Raw genomic sequence first — 24324 nt, 5'->3', positions numbered from 1 at the left:
ACCTTTTCTTCTTAAAACCCATACAAAGATAATTGTACCCTACCCTGGAGTAAGACAACTATTGGTCCAAAGAGAAGTAGGGGAGAAAAGAGCCAATTGGGTAACTGCACTCCAAGAATATGATGTAGAAATTTGGCCAGCTAAAATTGTCAGGGGCCAAGGTGTTTGCAAGATGTTAACGGGAGCTTCCCAGTTACCATCAGAAGAAGATCAAGGTAATGAAGTACAAATATCATAGGTAAGCCTCAATGAGACCCGATCCCAATATGTTGATTCGAAATTTTATCTAAAAAATGGATATGCTCCAATGCATCTTAATTATAAAACAAAGCGAGCTTTAAGATTGAAATCAAATCAGTATGAGATAGTCAATGATATATTGTTCAGGAAGAATTATGATTTAGTATTACTGAGATGCCTAGAGAAACCTAAAGCTGAAAAGGTCATGCAGGAATTACATGATGGACCAACTGGAGGACATTTTAGAGGAAACACCATGACCCACAAAATCCTACATGCAGGGTATTATTGGCCAACAGTATTTAAAGATGCACATGAATATGAAAGGAAGTGCAAGACTTGTCAAACCACAACCAGAAGAGAAAGAAGGCCAACATTCCCTTTACAACCAGTTCACATCCAACTACCATTCGAACAATGGGGATTAGACATAATTGGTGAGATTATTCCTAACTCTTCCAAACAGCATAGGTACATCCTTACAACTACTGATTACTTTACTAAGTGGGTAGAAGTTTTCCCATTTGTTATCACTGAAAATGCTGTTGTCAAAATTTTTTAGTCTAGCTTAAAGTCAGGGTGTTTTCGCAGTGCCAGAATTCTTTTAACAGTTTCGCAGCGCTAACTGTTTAGTGGTTTCGTAGCGCGCTACAAAACTGGGAATTTGTCCGAAACCATAATTCACACATATCACTTTTGTCTTCTATGGGTTCTGTGGGAATGTTTGGCGCAACATGTCACAGTGCAGGTTATTATCATCAATATACAAATAATACAGCTGTGTTTTTCATCTTCAAGGCTTTCTCTATAATCCCACTATATTGGTCAAAGTTCTGGTATCTAGTGGAGATCAATATCATAGCGTGCCTATTGTACAGAGTTCTGCTTTCTTTCAAGAATCTGCATCAAGTGGGAATCTCACAGGAAATGGCACAAGTATTTAGGACGTGAATCCAGCTTTTGGTTACTCAACATCCAATAGGATTTGCAGCAGCGGAAAATTCTTTATATGGGATTATACCTTCTTATTTGGAGGAAGGCTGCAAACCTACGGTTTATGCCAGAGTGCCTCTGTTATATCTACCATCATATGGCGTTTGAGCTGTATGGGATGTTAGCTGGCAAGGTGAGTCCTACAACATGGGAAAATGTAAAGTCAGCATATGGAGGTGATGAGGAATCCTCTCTCAGAAAAGTTGTGACCATCATCTATGAACTCATTGCAATGCCAAGGAACCTGAAAAGCATGTTTTTCATCTTGTAACGGATAGATTGAATTTTGGGGCTATGAAGATGTGGTTTTTAGAAAACCCTCCAAGCAAAGCTACAATACATGTTGAAAATGTTGATGATTTCAAATGGCTAAATTCTTCCTATTGTCCAGTTCTAAGGCAGCTTGAATCTGTAGCAATGAAAGAAGATTATTTTAAGGCAGATCATCCAATTTCAAGTATCGAAATCCAAAATACTTGTCTATGCTAAATCATCTTCGCTTTTATTTACCACAAGTTTACCTTAAGCTGGACAGCTATTACAAGGATTATGATTTCAAGCACACATTGCTTTCTCCCTCCCGGACAAATTGAAGCAAGCTTGAGTTTTGACCGTTGGCACTGAACTATCAGATGATATTGTAACAAATGTTTACATTAAGGCTTCATGTATTAACTCAAGGTCCTGTCATCATGATATTGAAACAAGGCATATTTCTCTGTTTTAAGTTGTCAACTTCCAGGAGGTATTTAGAGCAGATGAAAGTGTATTTTCGAAAATTGAAAGAGGCTTTTATTCCTAACATACTGAACTAGAAAAACCTCTTTCAGTTTCCTCAAATCCGTTACGAGCTGAGAGAATCGAATGACTAAAGTTGCGCTACAAAACTGCTGTAGATGCAGTTTTTAATTTCCTGTTTCACACATCTTTTTCAAGGCTCGATTCTGGGCAGCTGGAGTAGTTTTTCAAAAAACCAAAAGAGGTTTTTGTTAAGAACGGGTTGGTTTACAAAAACCTCCTTTAGTTTTGCCAAATGCGTTTTCTGTGAGAAGCTATGAGCTCTGTCCCAAGAGCTATTTTTCAGGCAGAATAACAGTTTCGTAGCTGTAATGAAAAGGTAGCAAAAGCTTTGCTAGTCAGGTAGATGCAGTGGCTGAGGTGTACACCTGGACGGTTTCAGCCATCAAACAAGCCAAACATGTCAGAAAGATGAACATGAGCCTGAGATCAGAAATCAAAGCATTAAAGGAAGAAGTTAGCAGCTTGAAGAGAAAGCTAGGCAAACTAGCTAATTGATCCAAGGGGAAATTTGCCTTCCAAATTTTGGTAAATTTTGGTTGTCATCATTTTGAAACTTTTTGAAACTTTTTGAAGTCTTTACACCTGTGTAAAATAGCTGAAGAAATCACAGAGTTCATTCATTGTTGCTTTAAGGTTCATATGCTTAGTTTTGATTACCTACAGCAGTTTCGTAGCGCGCTACGAAACTGCTGTAGATGACTGTTTATGTGAAAAATTTGAGATTGATGCTGAGGTCAGCGAATCTTAAAGGGATGACTCGAGGCTAGTATGAAGATTATATAAAGCCATTCAGATGTTTAAAAAGGTGCCAGGTGTAAGTATTCAAGGAAAAGGTGAAATTTTGTCTTATGTTAAAGTTTTCTCAAAGGCACTTTATGACCAAGCTATTGGTAGGGTTACCAGAATGTTCGGTTGGTACACCTGTTTGGTCTACAAAGCATCCAGATTATATGGCATATGGTGATTATGCGTTGTCATTAAAGGTTTAAAGAGTTTGGAGCGTGGTATTTAAATGATGAAGGAAAATGGGAGACAGAGGCCGTTAAAATAGGAGCACATCTTTTGGTCCATTAAAGAGCCATCAACGCTTTCAAGCATCCAAAGTCAGCATTCATTGTATCCGTAGCTCAGCCATCTAGATCCAACCAGCAAAAGGACATGTGTCAAGAGCCAGAAAAGCATCAAGCATACGAGGAGAAAGGAATTAGTGTTCTAGTTTGATTAGGATTGTGTGCAATTACAGTTCAGCACTTTGTAATAAATGCATTAATTAAATAGCATGTAGGAATAGTTAATAGCCACCTTCAAGGCTCCCCTCATGCTGGAGGAGGAAGCTCGAGGTGATGGAGTTTGCTTGCCTATATATGGATCAATATAGGATGTAAAAAGGGTTGGACATTTTATAGAAAAACAGAGTTGTTTTGGGCCATTGTAAAGCTTATGACAGTAATAGTAAAACAGTGTTGATTTCTTCTCAAGATTCTCGATGGATTATTGTGGTCAAATATAAGGATGGTGTTTTATGTTTTATGTTCATTTACAGCCTTGTTGTAACACAATCACTCAGAATTCATAATTTTATGCTCTGACTTCCTGTGTGTTTAGCAAGCTGTGGTTTTGATGGAGTATGTTTGACACTTAATACAAAGAGCCTTGACTTCTATGAAATGATGATGTTTTTCTTGTTTACTTAGTGTATGAGACTCCATAGCCCAATGAGAACCAGTTTGACATGAATCCAACCAGCTTTTACTTTTATCAATGATAAAGAGTTAGCCATCTGTTGTAGTGAAGGATTTTATCTAGAGTTTGTGAGAGAGCCCTCTCTGATCAAAGAGGCTAATCTTTGATCTAAAGCTAGGTTGAAATAGTTACATGAAGTCCTGCTTGGTTGCAGCCCTCAGTAGTGATTTTGTGATAACACCATTAAAGATAGCTAATACAGAAAATATTACAGACTTCATTGATCAGTACATAATTAACTGTTTTGGCTTACCCTCAGCTTTAATGTTTGGCAATGCATCTTAATTTTCTGGAAATGCAATGGTAGAATTTTCTCTTAAAAGAGGTTTCAAGTTGAAATATTCATCCAATTATTATCCTCAAGGTAATGGATTAGCAGAATCAACAAACAAGAAGCTCATTAGAATTATCAAAAGGACTATTGATCAAAATGACAGGAATTGGCACAAAGCATTAAGATTTTCTCTATGGGCAGACAGGATTACTCAGAAAGCCTCTATTGGTTCTACTCCTTTTGCTTTGGTTTATGGAAAAGAATTTGTTACTCCCACAAACGCAACAATCCCATCTCTTACCCTAGTGCAATTTATTGATGAAAACCCTTCATCTTCTCTCCAGGCCAGACAATTTCAAATCCTCAAGCTTGAAGAAGAAAGAGAAAAGGCTAAAGCAACCCACTTCCATCATCAAAAATTAGTCAAATATTATTTTGATACAAATTCTGCCAGTCATAAAAATCTTGAAGTATGTGACTTAGTTCTGAAATGGGACAAAGCACATGAGAAAAAGGGTAGACATACCAAATTCCAAATACTATGGCTTGGCCCTTTTCAGATCATTGAAAAAATTGGACAATCAACATTTCTCCTACAAGACTTGTTAGGTAAGAAGGATTCTTTGCCCATCAATGGGAAAATTTTGAAAAAGTACTTCTCCTAGGAGATAGCCTCTTCCAATTTTGTAACAAATTGCTTTCTAGGAAAATAATGGTCAAATAATGTTTACTTTTGGTTTTTCAAAATAAAATCTTTGGTAACATTTCTATTATTTTCGCTTTTATAAGAAAGTAAGAGTTAAAAGGAATAATTAGGACTTTTTAGTACTAAAGTAAACTTGATTTCTTTGGAAAAACCTGACCTTGCTTAAAAACATTTATTTTACGAACAAACTCTTAGCTTTATAGAATATGAAGATTTTGTTATCAGTCTAGAAAAGAATCTTTAACCTAGTAAAGATTTGTGTAGATCAGCATCTTAAAAAACTCTATCATTATCACCCAAAACTCTCAAAAGAGCCAATGATCCACCCCATATGTTAAAATTTTCCTTTTTCAGAGTGTAATTCTAAAATATAAAAAAACTTAAAAGATAAAATGTCTCATTAGGAGCTTGTTTACCATGTTCATAGGGAAGTGACTAAACTGGTATTACCAATACTTCATACCAAACATGGTAATAGCTATTGGTCTCCCCGATCATAAGACAAGGGGTCTCATCAAGAGCCAGCTTGTTTAGTTTAGTTACAACCAGTGAATGGAATTGTCATTAGTAGGTTACCATGCCTAGACAATGTCTTTTAAGAAACCAAAAAGAGAAAAATTACATTCAAAAAAGGAAAAAGAGGACAAGGTCCAAGTGAATATCATTTTGAAATTTGAAAATTCATACAGATGGGATAATGAATCATTGTTGGTTAAAAGATAACCATGTCAAGGCTATGAACGCCTACTGGCAGCAGAGGCTCTATCTGTGATAAATGAGTAAACTACAAAAAACTAATATGCAAAAGACACCTACTATATTTCTTTAAACTTTATTGGCTTATGCAAATGTTTATACTTCTATCATTACAAGAATAAAGTAATTAAGAAAATAAGATGAGCAATTAATCATGATTCCAGAGACATATTGTTCACTTTATAACTCATGTAATCATTATTCTTATAACCCTAATTACTTTGAAAAAAAAATTAGAAATTTCAAAAGACTACTCAGAGATAACTGGTTCTCCCAAGTGAATTGCTAATTGTTGTACTACGAAAGAACCCCGCCATTTATAACAAACAATAGCTAGGCTTAGAATTGTAAATGGGGGCCCTTTTTAAATTTTTAGACTTAGGATAATAAAACCCTAAATCTAAGAAAATTCCTAGCAAAACCTTGCAAAACTAACTAAGGATGAAATCCATATCGCAAATCGCAAATCACACTTTTCCACATGACCATGTTAAAAGACCTTTACAAAAGTGCAATATGTGATTAAGTCTCCCACTGCGAGAACATCACCTGCCATTTCGCAATCACATTTTGCACTTCGCATAGTTCACAAAAACTTGACCATGCCATTAGAACAACCATAAACGATTTGCAAAATGCAATATTGCGATCTTGCAATCGCATTTCGCTTTACTCATCTAGTAATGCTATATTGTATCATGTTTAAGATCACGATGCACGATTAAGTCCGGTAAAACATGTGGAATAATTACGTTTTAAATGCTAAAACAAACGAGTTGACAGTTTATTAAATATTTAGCGGCCCGAGGAAGGATAATCATTTTTCTGGTTATGGGTAGTTATAATCGAGTATCTCATTAAAAAATTTCTCACGATCCAAAGTCATTTCACAGAAGTTTCCAATCTTAATTGCTAGATAGCGTTTGCGCTGATATATCTTGTCTATCTTGGGAACGCAACAAAAAACATGTCCCATAGAAAGGTGATGCAGAAACAGAGCAAGCAGACCATTGTTGAAGCTAAGTTTACAGAGATTGCTCCCATCTTTGCTGATACAGTTTGTGACGTTGCCGTAGGTGCAATGGCTTGGGAAGTAATTTACAATAGGCTGGAGGACGAGCATCCTAAAATCACTGTTACGAGAGCAACAAATGATTCCAAAAGGCCTTCAAAACTCCAATGTAGAGATGCTTCCTGTTCATTCCTTCATAGGATAGGAGCAAGGGCTAAAATCCTCCCCTATACAGATATGATCAGGTGGGTGATTGAAAACCTTATAATTGAAGATAGGTAGTTCAAGAATTCAAAAGATGGAGCTCATTGGGTCGTTCAGAGCTAAGGATCTGAAGAAGATGTACCACATACCTGATCCCTAGGATATCTATGACGGTACATTTGTGGCTAACTTCACAAAGAAGAATCCAAACCCTTTCAAGCTAATTCAGGGTTGGAGGGTGTTGGACAACAAATTTGGGTATGGAAAATTGGGTATGTATGCTATAGCCTCTTTGGCAAACCCCTACCACTATTCAGCAACCATGTTATGTAGATTGTATGGGCTACCCATCAATACTAAGTTTTCAATTGAATGGATTCCTCTGATTGAAGCCTATGTTAATTCCCATATCATGAATTGGCATTTCATCCTATCTGAAAACCTAGCCACCACTACCGAATATTGACAGAAGAAAGCCTCCTTCTCAGATAACCTCCCTCCCTTCTATTTTAGTGCCCACATTATGGATGCTATTTGTTTTTGCACAACATTTCCAACCATGGGTTGGAAATGGACCTTACAAGATCCTTACCCCATCCATCTCAGTCATAAACAAATATTGGAGTCACATTACATACCTCTCTTCTATAAGATATTCCATGTTGTTGTGTCGCCCCTATATCAAATGATTTTCAATAAAAAGCCCCCAGGTTTTCCCAAGAAGTTGCCGCAGACCTGCTATTGTTGGCAAGTATTTTATTGAAGAGTGGTTCAACTATGTTAGGGTTTTTGGTAGCACAGCTGATCCACATGTCCTTCCTCTATATGTTTCTAATAAGTTATTAGCAAGATATATTTCCTACCAAACTGTGGGAAAGGGCCTGACTAAAGTTCTAAAAGACGACAAGAAGTCATTATGGCCCATTTTCCCTGTCAAATGCGGTTCTTTTGCTTTAGCCAATTTTGTTCATGCCACTAAGGAATCAGCACATATGGAAGCCCTCAGGCTTCATACATTGCCTAAGAGGCAATTTGATCCAAACAAAGTGGCATACAATGTCACTATTGGAGTTAAACTCAAGCCATACAATCATGATGATAATCATTTTGAGGATTTGTTACAGTGAGCCGTATCCTTCGAAAAAGCGTTCGAATGGGCAAAAGCGAATATGAAACCTGAAGAGTTTCAAATATTTCGGGAATTCAGAGATGAGAGGCTCCGGGTGATCCCAATGCATCTATTAAAACCCGAGGATAAGACTACTCCAAGCGTCACTGTTGAGAGTGGAGGCCCTAGCTCTCAAATAGACTCTCAGGTAAACACTAAGAAGACACCAGACATAGGGAAGTCCCAAGATGCCGACAACACAGCTGAGTCCAACAGGAAGTCGACTGAAAAGCAAGTGATAATCACCCCAGCTACAGAAATCGGTTCAAAAACCAAAGGCAGTAGTTTGGAGCAGGAGTGGGATCAATTTAATCAGAAATTGCAAGGCACTCCCAAAGCCTCAAATGCCCAAGAAACAGAGGAATTCAAAACTCCTCTACATGTTCAAAAGGATACAGAGCCCAAGTCTGCCGACAAACAATCTACACCTATGGAGGAACAAGCAACAACGTCCTAGCATACTGAAATTATCCCTGCTCTACCCACATCGAAGATTATTCTTAGAGTGACTAAAATACCTCCACTTGATGTGTTCTATAGCCCTCTCCACAAGGTTGTAGTTAGAAGGCAGAGGAAAAGGAGAAGGGTAGATGCGCCTGAATTCCCACCTAGAAACGAGCCCATGGACGTGGTCTGGAAGGACATTCCTTTCAGTCCAGCTGAAAACTTGACTAGACTATCACAGTTCACGGTAGCATACGCATCGACCACTATGGACAAGGCTACTAAGGTCTCTACTCTGCTAAGGGAGAAAGAGGAGAGAATTGCACATCTTGAACAAGAGCTTGAGGTAGAGAAAGCAAGCGCAAACAGGCAGGTGGTCGAGCAACTAAAACAATTGCAGCAATACATGGAGGTCCTGAAAATTAGCCATAAGGCTAATATATCGGCGAAAAACATGCAACTCCAAGAAATGCAGCAGTCCATGGAAAGATACAAGGATGTTCCCACTATTGAGGAGTTCATCAAATAGGCCTTGGAATTAAATTCCATTCTGGTTAGACAACAAGAGTATTTCTGCCAAAAGATGTCGCATATTACTCCCTATCTGACTACTAGCGACCAGTTGATAGACAAGGCAATTGACCAGAGAACGGAGTTCAATGATTTAAACACCAGAATCTCTGAGTTCATTGAGTGGAAGGAAACAGAAGATGGACAAAAGGCGAATCTACCCGGGATTGAAGAAACTCATAAAGACATTCTCTTCACATATTGGGATGCCAAAATCAAACAGGATGAACTAGTAGTCGCAAGGGCAGTGGGAGTATCAAATAACATCGTCAAAGTAGTGAACCACATCCTGTTCGCCACCAATCTCATTAAGGAAGGCAATAAGAAAGAAATTCCTGATTTAACTGCTCTGTATGAAGACTAGTAAGAGAAGGCGGGAATTCACAGAGAGGCAATTTCCAAATTGACCACGACCAACTGGGAGTCATATTGGCAGTATCTGGTTAAGCCACATAGCTAGATTATGACTCTCAACTGTTCCCTTCACACAACTCAAAGGATGTTTCCACCGCTCACCGATGCGATCTTCACCAAACAGTTCAGGACTCATTTCGGGCCACCTCCTCAAATTCAACCGATGACCGATATTTGCGACTTAAAGGACAAGCTGGTAGACAACAAGTCATCATCTTAGTTTCATTTATTTAGCCTTTGTTTATTTTTGGAGTTAGTTCCCTGGTTAGGAGGAAGGTTGTTTGAAACCTCCTCAAATTTTGTATAATCCATTTTACATTTTTAGTTAGAGTAGTATTTATACCCTTCTCATGCATTTAAAGAAGGGTCCAGAATTTTATCAAAAACATTTGCAAATAATGCACTATTGTAAGTTTGTGAATGCTTTGGTGAAATCATGGAACATGATCGTTTCTTTTAGATATCAGACTACTTTCCTTTGTTGATTCACTTTTGTATTCGTGGGAAACAATTTGATTTGAAGAAAGAAGTTGATCTATGTCATTGGTCAAATGAGCAGGACTTCAAATATATGGTACTATTATCGTGTATGATTGATTCTATTTACATATAATTAGTGGAAAAACTTTACTTTCATGGATTATATGTGAGATTTATTGTTTTTGTTAAGTGTTAATTGCACTTTTGTATGATGCCTAGCTGAAGTCGTGATTTTCATATATAACTCATCATATATGTGATATATTTTATAAATTCCTTTGACTAACTATTTAGTCAAAGGAATTATCTTTTACGTTATCATCTCTGTTTAGTTGTGTTCAATCTTTATTATCACATGCTAAATAGATATCCTTGTAGATCGCATATCACACAAGAACACCCGGGTTTATATTAGAATAACTTAGTTAGAGGAATTTCATTGTAGAATAGATCACTTATATTATGATTATTTTAGTGCAAAGAAATCATAAACCACCCACTCTCATCTTAAAACCCACACTGGGAAACTGGTCCCATTATCCCCAGTCAGAGCCAACATTTTAAACGGAAAAGGAGTTGTCTTAAGGTCCAGATCGGGTGGTTATCCCCTAGGTTTTAGTAGCAAAATTTTGAGGCCACAACAGCGTGGAAGAAGTAGAATATTTGGGACACATTGTGGGTCATGAATGAGTGAGATTTGATCCAGAAAAGATTCAAGAAATGCAAGATTGGCCCTAGCCAAAAAAGTTGAAGAGTTTGAGGGGATTCTTGGGTCTCACTAGTTACTATCATAAATTTTTCTACAATTACGGATGCACTGTCAGACCCATCACTAATCTTCTTAAGAAACAATCATTTCTCTCGACTAATTCAGCTCAGTAGGCCTTCTTCGCTCTCAAACTGACCATGTGATCCACTCCAGTATTGGCCTTACTCGACTTCACCAAATGTTTTGTGATTGAATGTGATGCTTCAAGTATAAGTATTGTCATCATACTAATGTAGGAAGGTAGAACATTAGCTTCCCTTAGTCAACAATTCAGTGGCAAACATCTGGGTCCATCTTATTATGAGAAAGAAATAATGACCATCTTACATGAAGTAGACACCTGGAGACCATACTTATTGGGGTGACATTTCCAAATTTGCACAAACCATGATAGCATAAAATATTTTCTAGAGCAACTTCTATTAGCGCCACAACAAAATAAATGGTTTTCCAAAACACTGGGATATGATTATGAGATAATATATAAGAAGGGGCATGACAATGTAGTGGTTAATGCCTTATCGTGCCAATTTGAGGATGAGAGCACCCTTCTATCACTCTCTCTACCCATACCATATTGGATTGAAGAGGCCCACAATGAATGGTTTGCCCACCCCTCTCTGTCCCAACTCATTAATAACTTATAGAAGATCTTAATTCCTCAATAGACTACTCTTGGAAGGATTATATTCTTTGCTATAAGGATCAAGTAGTGTTATCCCTGGCCTCCAGCCTCAAAACCCGCATCTTGGACGAGTTTCACTCATCTATGAATGCAGGAAATTCAGGATTTTAGAAGAATTATGCACAAGCACGTCATTCTTTCTTTTGGACGAGCATGAAGAATGACATTCTTACTTTTGTATTTGAATGTGATGTGTGCCAATGCAACAAATGGGAAACAATCAAGTGACCGGGAACCTTACAACCATTTTCATGTCCTTCTTCTATCTCAATAGATGTTTAGATGAATTTTATCACTGGTCTCCACAAGTCAGGAAACAAATCCGTCATCATGGTGGTTGTTGCCATGCTTTCCAAATATGCCCATTTTTGTGCTCTACCACACCCATTTACCCCAACATTGGTGGCTCAAGTTTTCTTGGACCAGATCTTCAAACTACTTGGAATTCTGACTTCCATTATGTCTGATCGAGACCCCACTTTCACCACCAAATTTTGGCAATAACTTTTCAAGTTATAGGGCACGCAACTTAACTAAGTACCGCCTATCATCCACAAACTAATGGTCAAACAGAAGTGGTTAATAAATGTTTGGAGACCTATCCGAGGTGCTTCACTTTAAACAAGCAACATCAATGGGTACAATGGCTACTTGTAGCTGAATGGTGGTATAATACTAACTATCATGAAGCCAACAAGATGACGCCATATGAGGTAATGTATGGTCAACTCCCACCTTCACCAGTTTCTTATATCCTTGGATGTTCTAAAGTACATGCAGTTGATCAGCTCCTACAGAACCATGTCACCATGATCGCTCATCACACTCAGAACAGAATGAAGCAACGGGCTAACCAACATCATTCTGAGTGCTCATTTCAAGAAGGGGATTAGGTATTCCTGTGACTCCAACCATATAAGAAAACATCTCTCAAAGAAAATGGATGATAGGAACTAGCACCACAATTCTATGGGCCTTATCAGATACTTCAATGCATAGGAGAAATGCTTACAAACTAGCCTTACCACCTACTTCAAAAATCCATCAGGTCTTCCATGTATCATGCCTCAAGAAAGTGGTGGGGAACAATTGCAGGGTTCAAATAAGTATACCCGAATTGGATGAGCAAGGCTCACTTTGGCTCTGACCAGAACAGGTCCTCAATACTCGTGAAAGACATCTCCGTAGTCACACGATCAAGGAATTCCTCATCAAATGAAAAGACACCTCTCGAGAAGATGAGACCTAGGAACCAACTACCATTCTTCAGTATTTTCCACAGCTTCAGCCTTGAGGACAAGGCTTCTTTTGATGAGGGAGGGTATGCTAGGGTCCAACCCTAACCCCTTTATTTATGTAATAAGCCCAAGGTGTTGAGCCAGATTCATAGTTAGTTAAAGAGTCAATAAAGCTAGCATTAATAATAATTGTAAGTGGTTGACCCACATTATAGAAAAGGGACCACAATTAGTTATAAATGGGCCATAGTTAATAAATAAAGTGATTAACCCATGTTATGGAAGGGACCACTAGTAGTTAGGGTTCTGGATGTCATCGAGCTATAAATAGTCTTAGAAGGGAAATATTATCGAGTCTTATTGTAATTGAGCTATGCTCTGTTGGAAGTTCCCGCCTCGAAGAGGCAAGTGAACATTGTAATATGCTTATGAATAATAGAATATCTTGCAGATTGTCTCATTTCAAGTGATAATTCTTTGTTTTGGGCTATATTTCTTCATATTTCTGGTATTCTCGATTTCTTGCAGGTCAAGAGTATAAAATTACACCATGGAAGGTGTTGTTGTATGGTACATATGAAACATGTTTATTGAAATTAGATTCCTAACCACTCACTAGTTAGGACTTGGCCTTGTGCTTTACATAAGGAATCTAGATGAGATATTTAAATGACTTACACATGGGATTATTTATTTAATATCATATGATTCAACTCCCATCATCATAAATACTTATTTACAATTATAAATAATTTAATAGAATAGATCCACACGATCAAAACTAGAATATAAACATTGGCTTACTCCAACAATATCAACGAGGAGAAAATAAATCTTTAAAAGTGATCAACCTAGGAATAAGGTGCACTATAAAATCATAACTTATGAACTACATTACTTGCTTAAAAACTCAAAGGATGTATGCCAAAGCTTGAAAAAGAGTTGTAGTATTCAACATACAAGCAACTAATATATATATATATATATATATATATATATATATATAGATGGGAAAAAATGCACTCTTTATAGGGAGAATAATTGGAAATATTCCCAAAATAAATGAAACATATGCATTGCATTTTCATGAATGGAATTAGCATTATAGTACTTGATTTTTTTTTCTAAATTGAGAGCTACTTGGGTGAGTCTTTCTCATAAAATATCACTTTCATATTTAGTTGTCACTCTATAATTTTCATGGAAGCCCTAGGTCAACTACGACCTATTATGGAAAAACTATCATAATTAGATGAAACATAAAGTGAGATGAAACATAAAGTGAGAACTTATGGAAAACATTCATCAGTGTTGTAAACTTGCAAATAATATACCAACAAGGTAATGGCACAAGTCATCTTCGCTCCCACCAAATGTTAGCAGACATTAAGAATGCAAATATGGGAGCTCCTTGAGTATAGAAAAATACATTGTTTTGAAGAATAAAACAAAAATATCTATAATACATCAATATACATATTATTTACAATGAATACATAATATTCTAATGTTTAATAGATAGAATATCAATTAAACAAAATACCATTTAGTGCCTCATTTATAAATATCCAAAACATCATGATAATCATCAATTACAACATTAAACGAGTAAAACTACCAATAATATTATCATACAAATTATAAATCAATGTAAAATTAATAATAAAATATATATATATAGATTACACCCCCAATTTACCACTTATAAATTATATGAAAGTTAATAAGAAACAAATGGCCCCACCATCAATTATAGAAAAATGTCAAAACCCATATGTAATTTCCACTAAATAATAATATATTAAACAACAACGAAACGTGATGATAACAAATTTTTATATACACATAATAAAGAAAACGAAATGATATATTTACAGGGCATTTTGGCAATCGTCCAAACCATGAGATGTACTTACTTAGCATTTTAGCACTCGTTCAAACAATTTAGAGAGTTGTTCTAAAACAAAACTATGCTTTTACTCAACACTATTAGATACTTATTACTGTCAACTACCAGGAAAGTATCATATCCAATAATTATTACTATCCGTCTACTATCCATCCCTAGGAAATTTTCTAATGGGAAAGATGGATATTCCCTTTTTCCTTATCGAAGGCAGATGGCACACACAAAGAAATATATTTGAAGTCGATGCTCATGGAATGCATTATTCATACACTGTAATCTAAAATTATTGAAACAGTTTGGTACGTCACCTGTTCACGGCCTTTCTACCCATTTTCAAAACCCTTCATGGATCTGAGCGACCAGCTGCTCCAGCGATGCTTCAACCTCTCGAAGGGTCGGTCGTTCATGGGGAGCCCCTTTGCTACACATCACACCTATGCTCGCCAACCACACAGCAATCCCATGTCCCATAATCCCATTATGTGATTCCTCCTCTTGGTCGCCTTCTTCCTTCATAATCTCCTCCACCAAATTCCCGTCAATCACCTCCAACAATCTGTCGGGGAATGCATCGCCAACCCAACTCTGCAATGTCGAATCTGATTTCCCTTCTTCTGAGAACAGTGGGTCTGTCGGCTTCTTTCCCGTGATCGTTTCCAACACCAAGATGCCATAGCTGTATACGTCCCCTTTCATGGACGGGCGCCCTCCTATACCATATTCTGCAGTCAATTTATATAAAAAGCTTTTATTAGTGCCAATATCCTGCAGTCAATTTATATAAAAAACAATATGGATCGATCAATCAAGTGTATCAGTATTTACCTGGTGCAATGTAACCAACAGATCCTATCACAAGACTTGAGGTGTCCACTGAGGTTGCTGCTGTTGAATCGTCCTGCCCTTCTGCAGATGTCATGAGGCGTGAAATACCAAAATCTCCAACATGGGCCGTCATCGTCTCATCCAATAAAACGTTGGAAGGTTTTAGATCGCTATGAACAATAGCGGGAGAGCAGTTATGGTGAAGATATGCCATTCCATGAGCCACGTCCTTGAGAATGCTCAGCCGTCTTTTTAGACTCAACCTGCAATTATTTTCCCTACAATACAAGTGCTTATCCAGGCTTCCCTGGGACATGAACTCCATAATCAAAGATTTGACGTGAAAACTTGAGCATACGCCCACCATTCTCACCAGATTCCGATGTCGGACTCTGCCCAACGTCTTGCATTCTTTTATAAGTCTCTTGTATGCACCTCCAGATGTGGCCGCGTGTATAACTTTGACTGCAACGATTGTGCCATTGTCTATTACGCCCCTATACACTGACCCATGGCCGCCACGTCCCACTAGGTTATCCGGGCTGAAACCATTAGTTGCTATCTTAACCTCTTCCTCACTTATAATCTTCGTCTCGCGGAGTTGGCTCCTGAGCATCGTCCCTACTCTCGCCGAAATAGTTTCCAATAATGCAGGCTTTCTATTACGAAAACATATCACAACTATTAAGAGTAGACAAGATACACATAGCAAAGTTAAGCCAACCGAAGTGGCCACGATAACTATCCTTCTCTTGGAATCATGATGGAATTTACAAGGGGGCATCTTTATCCATCTGCCACAGAGTGCAGCGTTTCCTAAGAATGATGTAAAATTAAGTTTTCTGAAAGCTCCAGAGGATGGTATTTCTCCTACCAACTTATTGTAGGACAAATTCAAGTGCCTAAGCTTCCCCAGTTTCTCTATAGAGCTAGGCAGGGGGCCAGAAAGCTGATTGAAAGAGAGATCCATATCTTGAAGGTCTGCAAGTTGACCTATTAATGTCGGAATCGTGCCTTCCAACAAATTGTGAGAAAGATTAAGGTATCCAACTCCAGCACAATTCACTAACTGGCCGGGTATGCTCCCCGTAAAATTATTGGCGGAGAGATCAATTGCTTGAACCATTTGCATTCCTCCCAGTTCGGCAGGCAGCTTTCCTGTGAGTGCATTATGTGAGACATTAATGTAGAACTGTAGGTTATGAAGGTTAGCCACTTTCGGTGGCATCACGCCGCTTAGCTGGTTGTGACTGAGGTCCAGAAGCTCGAGACTGGAACAACCCCCAATACTGTCCGGTATTTTACCACTGAATTTGTTGTAGCTGAGATCTAATCTTCTTAGCTGCCGCAAACTTGCGAAAACGTCATGAATTTCTCCAGTGAACTCGTTTCTGGAAAGGTATAGTTCAAATAGAGCTTTCAATCGACTGAATTGATAGGGAATATTACCTTCCAAGTTGTTCCCGGATAGATGTAGCAGCTGAAGAGTAGACATGCCTCCTAGTGTAGAAGGAATTTCTCCAGAGAGCAAATTGTCTTCTAGACTTAACAGAAGCAAACCGGTGAGGTTGCTAATCTCGTGGGGTATCTTACCAGTGAAACGATTCTCACCCAAAGTGAGAGAACGCAATTGAGAAAACCGGCCTATGCTTCCAGGCAAGTTGCCCTTAAGATCATTCTTCTGAAGAGTGAGTATTTGCAGATTGGTGCAGTTAGCAAGCGTTTCAAATATGGGAATAGTTTCCGCACTAACCAAGTGATTATCCTCAAGAAAGAGATTCCTTAGAAGCCGAAGCTTACCAAATTCCTGAGGTATGCCTCCTGTGAAGAAATTGTGAGAGAATGCCAGCCGTAAAAGCTGAGAACAATTTCCTAAAGATCTCGGAATAGTACCGTTTAATCCGTCTCCCCAGACCAGTAGGGCCTTCAAATTTGTGAGCCTTGTGCCTATCTCCGACGGGATTTCTCCACTGAGATTGTTCACACACAAATCTATTATGCGTAACTCCGTGCAATTAAGCAGTGAATGTGGGATTCCCCCATTGAGTTGGTTTTCCTGAAGAGACAGGTTTTGTAGTCTAGCGAGCAAGCCAAGCTGAGAGGGGATAGGGCCACTGAGAAAGTTATTTCCCAAATCCAGAGTCTCCAGCGCAGAACAATTTCCAAAGGATTCGGGCACTTTTCCTGTCAATCTGTTCCCGTACAGAGAAATGGTCTCTAAATTGGAGAGCTTGGTTCCTATCTCCCACGGGATTTCACCAGCAAGTCTGTTGCCCCGTAAGTATAAGAATCGCAACTCCGTACAATTAAGCAGAGAAGGTGGGATTCCTCCACTGAGCTGGTTTTCTCGAAGAGACAGAGTATTAATTCTAGTCAGCAAGCCAATCTGAGAGGGGATAGTTCCAGAAAGGAAGTTATTTCCTAGATCCAGAATCTCCAGTGCAGAACTATTCGCCAAGGATTCAGGCACTTTTCCTGTCAATCTGTTCCCGTACAGTGATAGATTTCGCAGGTTTTGTAATTGGCCGAGACCACTTGGAATACTCCCTGTCAAATAATTGGAGGACAGATTAAGCAGCCTGAGAGCAGTGCAATCTTTCAAAGCCTCTGGAATGGCCAAATTCAAGTCATTCTTATTAAGTAACAGACGCTTTAAGCGACCCAACTTGCCCAATTCGTTCGGGATTGCACCAGAGAAACTGTTATAAGCGAGATTCAACACGCCAAGAAACGAGACATTACCCAAATGTGGAGGTATAGTCCCTTGAAGGCTCATGTTGTATAGATTTAGCCCAGATACGCGCAGTTTCAGAAGGTGGCAGGTGACACCAGTCCAATTGCAGACATGATTGGCAACATCCCAGTTCGCCACGGCCTGGGAAGGATCATGTGTGACAGAGCTTTTGAATGCTTGCAGGGCTTCTATATCGACCTGTATTCCTTCCCGACTTTTCTCATAATGATCAATCAGATGGCCGTTTGCACAAACAAAGATGAGCATTAGCATGGTGCTGAGGATGAAATCCCTGGAAGTTGCCATCGGCTCTTCAGATCGGAGATCGATAGAATTAAGGAATTAGATTTAATTTCTCTTGCTTGGGGATTTATCCGCGTCTTGCTCAATGATGGGAGTGTGGATATTAAGTAGATTTGATAATCGTGTCTGTGGCGCGTAATTTTCGTGGATTTTCCGTTTTGGTTGACTCAATCAATGTGGGTGACTCAGGGCGTCCAGCTCAACTAGCAGATGGTGTTATCTTTTGATCAAATGACCAACTGATGGTCATTAGAGTTTTGAAAAGAAATTAATGATGTGGTGTTATCTTTCATCAAATGGTCAACTAATGGTCGTTTGAGTTTTAAAAAGGAAAGAAATTAAAATGTTAAAGTATGCCTTTTTTTCATTTTTTTGAATATATATATATTTAATTTTTTTTATTATTAATATTTTCTAAAATGTTAGACATCACACTTATATTAAATATTGAATAAATTACAATATTCTTATACATTGGATTAAAAAATAACTATTCATAAAATAAAAAATTTCTTAATTTTTCTCACTAAATTGAAAATATAAAAAAAAAAAAAAAAAATCAATTTAAATTACTTTATTTTTCTCTATATAAAATATCTATAAAATTATGTTATTTAATATAGACATTGAAATATTTTACTTATGGTTGAAAGTGAAAAAAAAATTGACACAGATATAATTTTGTTTTAAATATCACAGGTAAATGGAAAGTAGAAAGAATTACACATATTGTAATATTAATAATATTATTTAAAAAATTTATATTTCTTCATTGTAGTAAAAAGTAAATTATATTTTTTTACTCATTACATTTCTTCCTTGTAATAAAAGCTAAATTATCCTTTTTTACTTTTGGTTACTTTATATCTCTATATAAAGTTATATAAGATTAAGGTGTAAATTGATGTATTGTAATTAAGACCAACATTAATTTCTTTTGTTATTACTATCTTTAATTTGTTAATTTAAATTATTGTTTTACTATCCCATACTTAGTTGTTCCATACTTGGTTATTGATCCCCTCATATAAAAGAGTAGAAATATAGATTAATAAGAAGATTAACATACCAATTTTTAATATAGAAAAAGTCTATCAACATAACTAATAAAAAAACATAAGGTTATACCTCACATATATTCTCCATAAAGAAACATTTGGGTCTATGCATTTGCTTTACTTGTAACTTTCTCCACAATTAAGTGGCATATTGCCAAATAACCAATCTACTAAGTAATTTGGGGAAGTAAACATTATCTTTATTGCAAAGTTGAGGTAATGAGTTTGTAGTATCTTCAATGTGGATTCTCATTAGAGTAGAATCTCATTATCATGCAATTGATGGAGTTTTTGTTTTACAATGTTTTAGTGTCATAAAAGGAACAAGAGTTTAATATCAAATTAGTTTGGGATGGTTTACTATTTATTTATTTTTACTATAAGTAAATTTTGTTTAACATTCTAACTTTTACCTATAGAGGTGTTTCTATTTTAGTATAGTAATCTAGGATTCCATTTTATATTTTGTTTAGATTATTTTTAATTACAGTTGATCCAGGAGGATCTCCAGACATCAAGGAGATGGATAAGGCTCGAAATTCAAAATGGAAGAAAGGAGAAATTGGTGGCATCATTTGAAAGAGCTCGTCTTCCTAATCGCGATGGCGTGAACGATTCGTCAATCTGAGCTTGTATGCAAAAGATAAAGCTCTTCAAAGATTAGTATGGCAGAGGAAAAATGGGGCCTACAGTGTGCCACATGGCATCCCAATCAGCATGTGGGACCCACATGGCAGCCCCTCAAGTCTTGACACTTGGCATCCCTCTAGTGGCCTCCTAAACCTGCACAAGCAACAAATGACATTTTGGTATGGCAAAGAAAAATGGGGCCCACAGTGCGCCACATGGCATCCCAGCCAACACGTGGGACCCACATGGCAGCCCTCAAGTCTTGACACTTAGCATCCCTCCAGTGGCCTCCTAAACCTGCACAAGCAACAAACAACATTTTGGTTATAACAATAATTTTTATATAGTTATTAAATTAACTATATAACAACACCCAAATTTTAATATACCCCAAAATCCAAATATATATAACAAAACCCATATATTATTAAACAAACTTTAATAAACAAAACCATATATATAATCCAAAAAAACGGCATGGCATGGATATAATGGGTAACGAATATATGGTTAAAACAAACAACCCATGTGGAAGGTTGTTATGGTATATAGTTAAACCAAGCAAAGAATATATGGTGGAGTATGGTTATAAACTATATATTATAACCAACGTATATAGTGGGGAGATACTATATGGTTACACATATTACGCAAATGGTATGAGCCGTTGGCTGCAGCAGCCCTTGATACGGGCATGGCTTGGGTAGGCGGCCACGTGGTGGTCCCCCCACCCAAAACATGTACATGCACATACACGTTTTAGTGGCAGTTAATGCATTCGTATAATGGTTGTTGGATGGGGATGGGTGCGGTCCTGTGAAGTACGGGCCCACCCCGCAACGATGATTTAAAAATATATATGGTTGTTTAAAAAAACTATACGGTTGGGGTAAATTTATATGGTGTAAAAATAAACCATAACAACCAATGGTAAGTCTGCCATATTATTATTTAAACATTAGATTTTTGTCAGCATGAGGGGGAGAGCAGCCCAGGCATGGAAATCAAGACAGAGGTAATGGAAACCTGAGCGTTCAGAGAACACGGGGAACTATGCTTGGTTGAATTTTTGCAGGAGGGTGATTTTGGTTTAGTTTCAGAATTGGGCAAGTTTTATATCGATTTTGCATCTCTCGGCGACAGGAATCCAACGGTGGTGTCAGTTTCTGCAACGGAGCTCTCCAATTTTCGGGAAATTTTCAGCATGGAGGTATAATGCTCCATTTTTGTAACTGATGAATGTAACTTCTTTTGATGCCATTTTTAATGAATGAAGGCCTCCCCATTGATCGAGCAGGGCCGGAGATGTAGTCCAGGAGGGACGAACTCCGTTATCAAGCTCTTGTCTTCTTGTCTTCTTATGCTCTTCTTCTTCTTTCTCTCACATGTGCACATTTAAAGTTTCTCTTTGGTTAAGCTACAAACTGTATATGTAATTCTTTTAATGCATCTATAAACAAAAGATAATTTATATCAACAATAATCAACAATATGGTTGTGAGTTTTGTAATTCTTTATCACTATGATCATTACTGCTATGTTCATTTCACCTTGTGAATGTATAGAGAGTAATCTAGCAATCTTCACTTACATTAGCCTTCACTTATCTAAGTAATAATACCAATACCATTTGACTTTTAGAAAATCATAAGAAGAGATAAGAATAGTAGCCATTCCTTTAGGATGTTGAATGGGCCAAAGGTATATTCTAACCAAGAACTCATAGTTGGTTACTTAATTTGCTATAATATCATAAGTTATGGCATTTAGGACTTTATAATACTTCATTTCTTAAGTGGATTATATATCTATAGTTTTGTACATACGATACACAACAACTTTGAAGTTCATGTGACAACTAGGTTGATAATTAAAGTGAGATACGAAGTTTAGAACTTTGTAGTTGTATTTTGTATTCCAACATTTTTTGGTGCCATTGCCAAGGAGGATGCTAAAAAACGTCTCAATATAATTTATGATATTGGAAAAATAAAATTAAAAAAATCAACATTCTAAAAGGAATATCATAATAAAAGTAACAATTTATTTGATAATGCTTCTATCCCCCCCACTAGCTCACTTGGAAAGTCTTATGAAGTGTTATGTAAACTATAATGTCCTTTGTTAAAATCCCCTAACTATCAAACGTGTGTGTCATCCTAGGGGGTGGGGTGGTTACAACTAAATGTTATAGTGGTAGTGATTGGAATCAATCTCATGTCACAAGAGTATGAGCATGACCCAGTTGTCAATTCTGATAGGAATTAAAAATATATTAAATAAATAATAATAATATATGCATTAACATAGGGATAATATAGGATGCTTCTACTAGAAACTTATATTTTTGGTGTAGGCCAAGAAGAGACTAGTAGCCACTAGGGATGATCATATTCAAAAACACCTAAGCAAAACGAGAAGAATTTTGAACTAGAAAAGATGAAATGGACATCCAATAGATTATTAAGAATTTGTTGAAAGAAACAACCAAGCAAAGCAAGAAGAATTTGAGCTACAAAAGATCCAATGAACATCCAATATATTATTATGAATTTTTTGAGAGACATGAGGAGAGAGAAAAACTTGTTTTAGGAACATTTGCAATTTTTTATTACTTTAAGATAAGAGTTGAATCTATAGAAAGATCACTATCTCTAGATATCATGGGAAAATATAGAAAATTACCTTAATGATTTTCATTACCAATTTATTAAGTGAAATAAGACATAAGTATGAAAAACATAGAACCTTATTTTCTCCCTCATTTTAATGAGTTAGGCATTGAAGACTCAAATATCATTCTCTTTGAGTTGAAGTTCTCTATAGAATTTATGACTATATTAGTATAGATCCATCTTAACTTTGAATCTACCAAGCACTGAGAGGGATCAAATCTCTCTAGGTGCAAACTTTTTTTTTGAATGCAAAATTTGAAGAAATGTTTGCACCTTATGAGATTTGATCCCTCTCGGTGCTTGGTAGATCTAGAGTTAATATGGGCCTATGTGAATTCTCTATAATACTATTTATATGAGAGAGAGAGAGACAGATTTTCTATATATCTTCTCTGATCTATATCTCCAACCCAATCACCATCAACAAAGTCGCATATATCCAACACTCTATCTAATCATGGTCCTCTTTAGTAGCACAAACCATAATCACTATTGCCACATAGATACCTGAAAACCTAGTTTACTTCTATCCAATGCTCATTCCTTGTATTTGAGATAAGCCTACTTAGTACTCCCATTGTATGTGCAATGTTCAGTTTGGTACATACCATTTCATATGTCGAACTACCAACTACACTTGCATATGGAACATGGGACATGTCCTCTTCCTTTTCATATTTCTTGGGACACTATTTTATAGATAACTTTACACCTACAGGAATAAGAACCTTTACCAATTTAATATTCTGCATATTAAACCTCGGCAATATTGTCTCGCCATACTTCCTCTAGTTTAACTAGGGATTCCTCTTTGCCCGATCCTTTTTAATTTCCATGCCCAAAATAAAGTTTGTAGCACCAAATCCTTCATATCGAATTTGGAGGACAATTGGGTTTTGACATCTTTGATAATTTCTCTGTCATTTCAATCAACATCATATCATCCACATACAAGACCAAATATATAGGATGATCACTAATTAATTTAAAATACATATAGTGATTTGATTTTCTCCTTGTGAAGTGAAAGACTTTTTTTGGGTCTATGCATTTAATTTACTAGAAACCTTTCCCAGGCATATTGAAAAATTATCAATCTACTAATTAATTTGGGAAAGGAAACATTACCTTCATTGCAAAGTTGAGGTAATGATTTTGTAGTATCTTCATTTTGGATTGTGATTAGAGTAGAATCTCATTATCATGTAATTGATGGAGGTTTTTTTAGTGTATTACAATGTTTTAGTGTCATAAAATTAATAAGAGTTTAATATCAAATTAGTTTGGGATTTTTTACTATTTTAACTTTTTAACTGTAAGTACCACATTTAACTATCAGTATTACATTGAAATTTTTAAATGTAGGAACTATGGTACTAATGTTCACTAAAAAAGTACATGCAAGGAAAAATATGCTACTTGTTTTATTTGGGAACACTAATGAACCCCATGTTTGTCATATGTTGCTCAACCTTTCCAAATGCATTTTTGTTATAATCACAACATATTAACCTCAAATATCTAAGAGATTTTGAAACTATTACTTGAATGACCAATTTAGATATTATTTGACATATGATATTTACATAATGTGGTTGACTTAATTTTAAGAGGAATATGATGAATGCATGTTTTAACTTATTATGTCAATTGTGTTGATTGGAATAGTATGCACTAACATTGATATGAAACA

At 36.7% G+C, this 24324-nt stretch overlaps 1 protein-coding gene across 1 annotated transcript; it reads right to left on the bottom strand.

Moving 5' to 3' along the window:
* Positions 1–14277: 14277 nt before the first annotated feature.
* LOC149162521 (uncharacterized) lies at positions 14278–18391 on the bottom strand. Its single transcript, XM_089437308.1, has 2 exons — positions 15232–18391; positions 14278–15128 (listed from the first exon to the last, which is right to left on the bottom strand). Exons 1-2 carry the CDS (start codon positions 18269–18271, stop codon positions 14740–14742), a joined length of 3429 nt encoding a protein of 1142 aa, XP_089293434.1. The 5' UTR covers positions 18272–18391; the 3' UTR covers positions 14278–14739.
* Between the last annotated feature and the right edge of the window lie 5933 nt (positions 18392–24324).

This window comes from Pinus tabuliformis, chromosome 5_2 (assembly GCF_031772625.1).
Source record: "Pinus tabuliformis cultivar Carrire ecotype Pingquan chromosome 5_2, CPIR1, whole genome shotgun sequence".
In the NCBI taxonomy this organism is placed as follows: Eukaryota; Viridiplantae; Streptophyta; class Pinopsida; order Pinales; family Pinaceae; genus Pinus; species Pinus tabuliformis.
This window is presented reverse-complemented; position numbering and strand designations above follow the sequence as displayed.